General features: G+C 43.0%; 1 protein-coding gene across 4 annotated transcripts in view; it reads left to right on the forward strand.

Annotated features, from left to right (window-relative positions):
- Positions 1-981: 981 nt before the first annotated feature.
- The window catches only part of SOAT1 (sterol O-acyltransferase 1), a 61,234-nt gene continuing 51,858 nt past the window's right edge, over positions 982-10,357 (forward strand). For 2 of the 4 annotated variants that reach the window (XM_010850148.1, XM_010850147.1), the window contains exon 1: positions 982-1,148. Coding sequence is in view for 1 of the 4 variants with exons in the window: in XM_010850146.1 (XP_010848448.1) it covers positions 3,667-3,709 (43 nt within the window). In the remaining 3 variants the exon portion in view is untranslated. Of the gene's footprint in view, positions 1,149-3,609; positions 3,710-10,357 lie in introns of those variants that run through there. The other 2 variants (XM_010850146.1, XM_010850149.1) reach the window with 2 other exon arrangements.

Here is a 10,357-nt window from a genome sequence, read left to right on the forward strand (position 1 = left end):
CTCTTGGCCGCCGCCCTTCGGGCATGGGGTCCTCCCGGCTTCTGCCCCTGACCTCGGACGTGGGGTAGCTCTTCTCGGGCGCGCTTAGTTCGCCGGTCGCAGCCGCCTGCAACCTAACCTATGTCCCAAACCTCTCTGCACCATTTTTTAATTGTGAAATCCCCTTTTAAATTTCTTAATTGCCTCGTTATTTCATTTATCTTATCGTATCCTTATCCAGTTCCCGGAAGACACAGTTAAGAACTGTTTAACTGTTTAAAAAGTATTAAGGCATCCCATGACAAACGCTTCGGGCTAGTGCGGGCGGTGGGGGTGGTGGTGTCGGTTCAAACTGCAATGGTCCACAGTTCTACAGGCGGATTCCTCGAGTCTCTATAAGAGGCAACCAAAAGGAGATCAGCCCTGGGATTTCTTTGGAAGGAATGATGCTAAAGCTGAAACTCCAGTACTTTGGGCCCCTCATGCGAAGAGTTGACTCATTGGAAAAGTCTCTGATGCTGGGAGGGATTGGGTGCAGGAGGAGAAGGGGACGACAGAGGATGAGATGGCTGGATGGCATCACTGACTCGATGGACGTGAGTCTGAGTGAACTCCGGGAGTTGGTGATGGACAGGGAGGCCTGGCGTGCTGCGATTCATGGGGTCGCAAAGAGTCGGACACGACTGAGCGACTGAACTGAAACTCGCCAGTCCCGCGCTATCAGGCAAAAGCTGCCTTTTCAGACGGGTCCCAAATTGGCTCGGTCCCATTTCTGCAGCACATTCGATCAATGGGGCAGAAATGGAAAGCAAGCTGCTGTCGTGAGAGTCACAACCTGCTTGCGAGAAGCTAACCAAGTCAACTGGCCAAGGTTAGCCGGGAGCTCTAGCTCTGGGCACCTTGCGCGCCCGGGAAGGGGCGGGGCGGCCGTGGGCGGTGGGCGGAGCCTGGAGCGGGATTACCAATGAAATCCTCAGCCGGCGCTGGCCGTGCGCGTGACGCTGCGTAGCGGGCTCAGAGGCTGGAGGCGGGGGAGGGGTCGGGAGCTTTATCTTCGTCTGCGGTTGGGCTGGCTGTGTTGCCGGCCTGGGGCATCAGAAGAGCTAGCGGCACGGAGCCGACCAGCCTGCCATCGGGTCTGGGACAGCTTCTCGGCTTTGCCTTCCGTGGTGAGGTTCCCCGGCCACCGGCCCATGCTTCCATGTCCCCCTCCTCCCTTCCCGCCTGGGTCCGCCCACCTCTGCCTAAGAGGGAGGGGAGAGACGTGTCTGCTGCAACTCCGGCCCCGCGGGCCTGGCCTTGCCCCGGGGCTGCGGGGGAGGGAGAGGCTCCGTGGGTTCTGTTCATATTGGGGGTTGGGGCGGGCGGGAAAGTTACCTGGGGGCGCAGGGGTGTCTGGCAACCTTTTAAATCTTAGAGGTTTGTTTGGTGTCCACCCTCAAATTCTGTGGCCTTTATCAAGCCAGTGGTAAAGAAAGTTACGAATTAGAAAACATTTTATTCCTGAAAAAGCGATACCACGAACTCAATCAGATTCAGCTTCAAATTGACTTGGGGGAAGAAAGTGTGGTAAATCTGGGTGCCAAAGAGTTTAATGTAGCTCATATTTTATTTTGCAGTATTAGGATGTAATTTTCTGACATTCTTAAATGTTAATAGGCATGCATTTAAGTGATATGTATATTCAGGAATTATTTGTAAGCGAGAAACAACGATACATTCTATATTCCACGTTTGTATATGGGTTAAGTGTATTGGTCACTTAATATTAAAGTGGATGCTTAGCTGTTTAAGCTACTATTTTTTCAGAGTCTGTTGAGTAGAATTCAACTTGAAGCATTTTCCCCCCCATTGTTTTAACTTGGACAGTATCGATGTATGGCTTATTAGGGAAGTTGTAGATTGTCTAGGCATGAGGACGGATTTTGCAAGGAACTTTAATGCGTAATTATTTTAAAATGCACATGTGTCGCTGCATCACCTGCTGAGAGCTCGCCAGGATTTCACATTCTTAGGATAAAGATCAAAACACTACTGCCATGCTCATTTCCAGTTCAGTTTGAGCCGGTGTTCTCCTGGCTCTCTGGGCTCAAGCCATACCAGCTTTATTTTTGTTTTTAGAAAGTTTCTCTTTATTATCTCCTAGTCTTTAGGGGTTTACTCTACCTCTAATTCTCTAATTTCCTCCAGTATCAGCCCAAATATCTCGGGAAACTCACCCTGTCCTGGTTAAAACCTCCCAGCATTCTATTTTCCTTTGCTTCAGTTCATTATCAGTTGTAATGAGCTGCATTAGTTACTTCAACGCTTGTTTCCTCTACTAGCATTTCATGAAGGCTGGATTGGTCCATCTTATTTAGGTCTTAATTCTCAAGACTTAGCACCTTGCACAATGAAAAAGTTGGAGGACAGAGGAGAGGACTTTTGAATGAAAAATATTCTCTAGAGAAGGTTATCTGTTTCCTTGGAAAAGGAAAAGGTTTTTAACAAAGGCTCAAAGTTCAGAGCGGAGAAGGCAATGGCACCCCACTCGAGTACTTCTGCCTGGAAAATCACATAGATGGAGGAGTCTGGTGGGCTGCAGTCCACGGGGTCGCTGAGGGTTGGCCACTACTTAAGGACTTCACTTTCACTTTTCACTTTCATGCATTGGAGAAGGAAATGGCAACCCACTCCAGTGTTCTTGCCTGGAGAATCCCAGGGACGGGGGAGCCTGGTGAGCTGCCGTCTATGGGGTCACACAGAGTCGGACACGACTGAAGCGACTCAGCAGCAGCAGCAGCAAGTTCAGAGTGAAGTCGCTCAGTCCTGTTGGACTCTTTGCGACCCCATGGACTATAGCCCACCAGGCTCCTCTGTCCATGGGATTTTCCAGGCAAGAATACCAGAGTGGGTTGCCATTTCCTTCTTGGGGATCGTCCTGATCTAAGGATGGAACTCGGGTCTCCAGCACTGCAGACAGACTTGACCATCTGAGCCACCAGGGAAGCCCCTTAACAAAGAGTAGTTAGAGAAATTTATTTTTGGAATTTACCACAGGGTAAGTGCTTATACTGATCCTATAGATCAGAATGAGAATTTGTGTTCTTTAGTTTTGCTGATTGACTTAATGACCTAGTTCTTTGATATGTAAATACAGAGTTGTACTGCGGCCAGCCTTTAGGAGGAAGGAAGAGCAAGTTTCTGTTTTGAATTGCTACATTGATCTGTAAAGTGTTTCTCTTTACCACTACTCAATCTGAGAGTGTTGTAGCAAAGTCGTTACCTAGAGTAGGTGTTCAGTGTTTTATAGATTTACAGGTTCTTTTGAAAGCTTAATTAATAAGAACACTGCAGACGGGCTAACCGAGAACACTTGAATACTTCTTTCTGGCACAGTACGTTTCAGCGGTTCAGTCCAATTTTTTCTGTTTTGCTTGTGTAAGACAAGTTAGATACTACCACACTGAACATACCAAAACCATTGAATTGATTGGATTCTTAAGGAATAATTGTTCAGTGTGTTATGTTTTTAAAATAGCTATTTAGTCAGCTTTATGTCACTTTGGGTGTAAATGTTTCTGTTGCCACTTACTGGCATGTGACTCTGAGTTGAGTAGTATTTCCGAATCATTTGCATCTTTTAAACAGAAATGTTAAGTGAGGTATGACCTGACGCTGCCACCCAGCCCTGTAAATGTTACTGGCATGGTAAACAGGAGTGCCTGGTTCCTTTCTTGCTGGACCTCTGGTGAGTCTAGTCTTATGATCATGATTTTTACTTCCTCAAAACTCATTTTGCAACCCAATTCAATATATTTTTGTCCTTCCTGAAACCAACTGCAAGTAAATCGTACCTATTAATGTCCCCAGATTGTGAAATAGCCTATGTCCCACCCTCTTTTTGTTTGTTTGTTTCTCCTCTCTTTTTAAGGTCTTATGTAAATTTTCCATGATATTGACCGTAGGTTACCTCTTGAATCCTCTAACTTGATTTGGAACATTCCTTGCTCCTGGTTTTCCTCTCATCTTTCCTGGGCCTTTGTTTTATACAGTTCTTTAATTGCCTTGTAGTATTGGGAAAATCATAAATCACTGTTAAAGTGGGATAATAGTGGGACTTCCCTGGTGGTCCAGTGGTTAGGACCTTTTCCTTGCCTGTGGCCCAGGTTCAACCCCTGGTTAGGGGGCTAAGATCCCGAAAGCTGTGTAGCTCGCCAAAAAAAAAAAAAAAATCCTGCTGCATAGGTTGTTGTGAGGCTTAAATTAGTCAAAGTTATGGCAAAAGTTAGCTTTATTATTTTCTAAGTAATCTCTTTTCTTGACTTATGGTTTCTCCTGAGACTTTCTGCCTGTGCTTGGCCTTAGCTGCTGCTTGTATACCAATGAATCGTACATCTGTTTTCAGTCCAGTTTTGTATGTTCATCTTCCTGTCGACCGTCATCACTTGACTGACTCATAGGCGTATCATATGAACTTAACTACTCATTTCTCTTCTCCTGTAGTTACTTAGCTTAATGGCACACTCGGAGGCTTAGTTCAGAAACTCTTTTGGGATCTGTATTTCCTGCCCTCTGGATGTAGTATCTTCTAGGCGGCTCAGTGTTAAAGAATCGGCCTGCCAATGCAGGAGATGCGAGATACAGGTTCTGTCCTTGGGTCTGGAAGATTCCCTGGAGAAGGGAATGGCAACCCACTCCAGTGTTCTTGCCTGGGAAATCCCATAGACTTAGGAGCCTGGTGGGCTACAGTCCATGGAGTCACAGAGTCAGATAGAACTTAGTGACTGAGCACGCAGATAGAACTTAGTGACTGAGCACGCAGGCGCTCTGGATGTCGGCACTTGGGTGCCTCAGCTTAATGTTTGTAAATTAATCTGGTCTTCTCTTATCTCTTCTTCATAAAATCATTTGTTCTTTTAAGAAACGCATGTCATTTGAGCCTTACTTTAGGCTTTTATCATTTTTTGAGAATTCATTGTTCTTCCTGTGGTCCAGGAGGGCAAAATTTCCCCCTTCACCCTTCTTGAGTTCTTTTCCCCCCCGCTAGAATTTGCTTTTTTTATTTTGATAAAATAATACATAACATAAATTAACCTTTTACAAAAACTTTATATTGGAGTATATAGTTGATTGAACCCCTCTTGAGTTCTTGATACAAGGTAGATTAACAGGAGAAAAAGAATCTTTGATTCATGGGCATGGATCTCTCATAGAAACAGGACCTAAGAAGTGAGTGAAGGTGGCGGCTCTTACATATTTTAGACCGACAATAAATTAAGAATTGACTGGACAAAGAAACTTAGGTTTGGGTGCTTAGTTAATAAGAATCTTAAGCAAAGTTTGGGCTTGGGTAGTAAATTGGCAAAGAAGTGCTGGGGGTTTGCCTTATATAGGCCTCTGGGCCCTGCATTCCCCATCTCTGGTGATAAGGATGTCTTTCTACTTCCGCATACAGGGAGGGCACCTTTTACATGGAGATTTTATTTCCTGCTTTTAGGAAAGCAGGACAGAGAGGAGGGTCAAAGTCTGTCTTGACAACGGCTCTTTCTTCAATACAGTCAGTGTGCCATTGAGGCATATTTGGGGGCAGCCTGCCCTGGGCCCCAGCACTGCCAAGCTCTCCTTTCTCTTAACACATCCTCCACCTTGCTGCCTTAATTCTTACTAAAAAACAAATACTACCTCAGACAGATATTAAGTCACTCTCTTGTTTAAAAGCCTCTATCAACTCCTTGTTTGTGTTAAGTTCCAGACTTCTTAGAATCCTCTGAGGGCCCTTGACTTTTTGTCCTTGCCCTTCCATTTCCCTTGTGTTCCAGTCTTTTCCTTTCCTTCCTTTTAGATCTAACCTAGATTTTACCTACTTCAGGAAACCTTTTCTAATTGCCCCTAAAGTCTATTGGGCATCAGACTTATATTCTGTTCATTATGTACGTACATCTGAGTTACTATTCTGTAATACTCCTGTAATTATGTTTTTATATCTTCCTCCCACTGATTTTTCATTCCTTGAGGGTTCAGACTGTTGGCAGTCATCGTTGTATCCCAGGGCCTGGTGTGTAGTAGACGTCAATAAAATGTTTGAAATAATAGATCTATCACCAAGGTCTGTACTTGTTCGTGTTTTCATAGTGCTTTTCATCTGGCTCCATTTTGATGCCTGGCAAACTTCTGTTTCTTCTTTGAACTCTGGCTCTAATGTCACCTTTATGAGGACTTACCCAACTTCTCCAAGTGTTTGGTTATGCCTTCTCTTATGTGTGTGTGTGTGTGTGTGTGCACGCGCGCGTGCGCATGCACACACAGAAGGGTGCTAGAACAGTTAATGGGGTAGACCTCTGTATTATTTACAGTAAATCTCATATCATTGTAGAAAGTGATGCTTAAAATACCTGAATTTTCAGATACTTGACACCTATATTTTGTGTCAAAAGTTTAAAAAATTGTTTTTCAGTATACATTAAGATTTTTTTCCTTGCCTTCTGTGTTTAAATGACCATAGCCTTTTAAAAAACGTGCCAGCGTCATTAAAGCATGAACTTCAGGGGCGTTCTGTCGGCCTAGTGGTTTGAATTCACTGCTGTGGCCAGGGAAGTAGGTCTGCTTTGATGCAGTGATGTGTTGGGGGACTCATAAGAAATGTAAGCCGTTTAACCTTCAGAGGAAAAACCTGTGCTTGCTTTCTCCTTTCTTCCTACTTTTATTTATTTATTTTTTTTCTTCTTCCTACTTTTAAAGTTTTCTTTATTGTTGTCTCTAATTTTGCTTCTGGATGTCAACTACTTTTTTCTTTTTGAAAATGGAGACAGGATTACCTACCTCAGGGTTATTGTTAAGTTTAAAGGAGGTAATATACACAAAGGTCTTACCAGAAAGTAATGTTTGTTCTAATTATTTGAGTTATTTCAGGAGAACAGTCTCTCAAGTTTGAGAGGTTTTCCAGTGAAGTAAAAATCATAGCATTTGTTAGCAGATTTTTTTCATAGCCTAAGTTTGTTTTTGGGTCCAGAATGGCAGATGTTGATGAAAAATCTTAAGCTCTAGAACAGATTATTTTTAGGTATATCCATACAACTTAAAAACCCCAAACTAGTTGCTATATTTATCTTTTAGTATTAAAAGGTACAGTTAGAAATGAACATGAGTTTCAGCTCTCATTCTAGCCTCTTGATGATTGTTTCATGAACATGTGAAAGGAAGTTGTTTTATTTTCTTACTGTGTGAAAATGCTTGATATCTATTAACTCATTCAGCAAATACGTATTAAGTACCGACTGTTCAAGCAGAGTTCTAGATAGTTGGATAAAGTGATGAAAAGACAGAATTCTGCCTTTCATGGGGATTAGTCTTTTCATGGTGTAGACAGGCAATTAACACTATAATGTATTAGCCCATACATGCTCTGAAGAAAAATAAAGCAGGGGAAATAAGACTAAAGTGGGTGTGAGTGTTTATTTTAGTTGGGGGTAGGTAGGGAGTCCCTGGGGAGGGGACATTTGAGAACTTGAACAAAGTAAAGGAGGAATCTTTGAGGGTTCTGCGGGAGATGAGCCATAGAGCGGCAACAGCAGAGACCTTTAAGTGGGAATAAGGTTGGATTTTCAAAGAAACAGCAAAAGGCCAAAGTGACAGGAGGAGAGCAAGTGAGAACTGTAGTAGAAGGTGGAGGGTAGGGAGATGAAGGCCAGGGAGGGGAATGGCAGATCATGGGTGGAGGAGTTACTCGACAGTGGTGAGGACTTGAAACAATTCGGTCTTAAAGGATTTTGAGGTAGGGCAATGATCTGCTGAGATTTACCTTTTAAAAAGTTTACTCTGGGCCCTGTGTGACCAGAAGGGAGAAGATGAAGAGGGACCAGTTAGGCCACTACAGTGAGAAGGGTCGGTGGTTTAGGTTGTGCTGAAGGTGGTGGATGGGGTAAAAAGATGTTAGAACGGGATATATATTTTGAAGGCAGAGTAAAATGGCCCGCTGTTGGCTTGGTTAAGGGAAAGTAAAGAAGGATAATATGGGTTTTTTTGTTTTTAATCTGGGCAAAGACTGACTGCTAGTTCCAGTAACTGAATTAGGAAAGATGGAAGAATGGAGTTGGCCGGAACATCAGTAGTTCACTTTTGGTCCTGTTAAAGTTTGAGATGCCCATAAGACATCTACCTACATAAAGGGGTCCGGTAGGCCTTTGGATAGGAGTCTGGAGCTCAGGGAAATCTGGGTCTGGTGAGGAGAGAAGGGTATCATAGTGAGTGAACTGGTGGTGATCAGAGGGTTAGCCACTGGAAATTAGAATTATGGACATGGTGCACTTGTTGGTATCAGTAAGTTCTAGGGGAGGATTTGACTGGGACATAAGAACACCTTTTTGGAGAAAGAAGGAAGTCTAGGAACTTGGAGACCAGGAGCTTGGATCTAGGAACATGGATGTTGAAGTAAAAAAAAGTGTGGAAGAGTTACTGAAAGGGAGACAGGAGGAGTGAGTGATGTATTCATATTCTTAGTAAACGAGGGGAGTGATCAGGAAGACAGTACATACAAAGAGAAGTATCAGGTGTGATAATCTGACTGACCTATTTTAAGGAAGGGAAGGAGGAACAGTAACTTGGAAATAACAGAAAATGAGGAGGATAACTTCCTCTCCTGTGTTGTTAATAATAGAAGGGCAAGAAAAGACAGTGATCTCACATACAAGGGCAGTGATTCATGCCAGCACCTAGAAACCACTTAGAATTAATGACAGTTTGAATTTTTAACTTTGCAGTAGCTGAAGTAGTTTGCCTGTGTCTAGATTGGTAAGAGTGGATTCACAGTCCCATCTAAATGAATAGTCAAAAATTCATCTCTCTCCTTCATCTCACCTGGTTACAAGGCGTTCCCTTGCTTACACTCTTGCCCTCCTGTGGTCTGCTCTCCACACAGAGGCTGAAGGGATCCACCTTTGTAAGGAAGGAACAGTTGAACTGAGCGTTACTGTAATTTCCTTCCGTTTTCTGCTGCAACAGTCGTGTACTGTTACTGACATGGATAGCAGGAGGGACTCAGTTCAGACATCTTGTCATAATCTTGGATTTGGTCAAAATTGAGATGAAGCTTAGGTGATAGTTTTCCTTCCTAAATTCTGTGTGTATGACAGTAACAGAATTTATTAATGTTTTCTTGGAAGCCATATGATGCTTGAGCTGCATTTGAGAAAGTGTGTAATTATGGAACTCTGCCGTCATCTAACACCTATTAAGAGCAGACATGTAGAATCTGAGGGACAATGCAACTTTATATTTGTGTCATGTAGCATACAGGGCATAGATATGCAGGGATTGCATTCACTTAGTTCATTTTTTAAACTAGGTTGTTAATACACAGCAGAGTGCCAACATTTTATTATCTTTTTGTGTGTGTGCAGTAGTAGTTAACTTTCCAGATGTAGGATTCAGGGGTTGGAGGATTTACGTGAAGATGCAGTGTAATAGAGCAGAGACATTGACTACCTCTTGGTATTGTGATACCACATCTTGAGTTTTCCCTGCTGTCTTATGGTTCTCTTTTCCTGCTAATGGAGGAAACTGAGGGCAAAGATACTAGTATAGACTATGACATAAAGGTCTTTATGAGGAGTTGCTGTTTTCTTCTTTGGCTCACTCCATTGATCTGTGGCAGTGTAATTGTGCAAACTCAGTACTTGTGCTTTAGCTTGTGAAGTTAGGCCTTACTCGCTAGGTTGATGGTTCCCAGTCTCATCACCAAGGACTCCTTGTAAGTTTTTGCTACGGTGTACTCAGGCTTAGATTTTTTTCCCCTTTTGATCAGTTTAACAGCATTTGTTTGTCAAACTTGGTTGTTTTTTTTTTTTTCTTTAACCTCTTTTACTGATTTCTCAGGGAGTTGATACAGTCTCAAGCCACAAGCAAAGTGACATAGCCTGTATTGCTTGCTTTATGTGACAAATGTAAAATTGTCTATTTCAGTTTATATTTGAAATATCCAAAGTAGCTTCCCCAGACCCTTAGTCTATGGGGCCCCCATCCCCAATCAAGAACAGTTGTCAATCTTATTGTTGAGTAGAAGGTGTAAAGCTGTTAACCGTGAAGGTGGTGCTCATTGGTGTTCTTCCATTGTAGATTTTCCTCTTTATTCTCTTAAGTTTAGAGAACTGTATCGCATTACTCAGAATAATTGGTTGTGGTATTAACTGATACATCACTTTCTGTATTAATACTTCCCACTAGATTTGGGGAATTCAAAGAGAAAATCCCATTTAGTCCCTGTCTTTAAGAAGCTTATGCTGAGTGGAAGAGGCAGATAGTATTGCCCACTGAGTGTATTAGTGTGACAGGACACACAAGGTGCGTTTGGACCACAGGGGAAGGTGAGGTGATCAAAGAAACCTTAGTGGAGGAGATGAGT

This window comes from Bison bison, unplaced genomic scaffold (assembly GCF_000754665.1).
Source record: "Bison bison bison isolate TAMUID 2011002044 unplaced genomic scaffold, Bison_UMD1.0 scf7180017864289, whole genome shotgun sequence".
Classification (NCBI taxonomy): domain Eukaryota; kingdom Metazoa; phylum Chordata; class Mammalia; order Artiodactyla; family Bovidae; genus Bison; species Bison bison.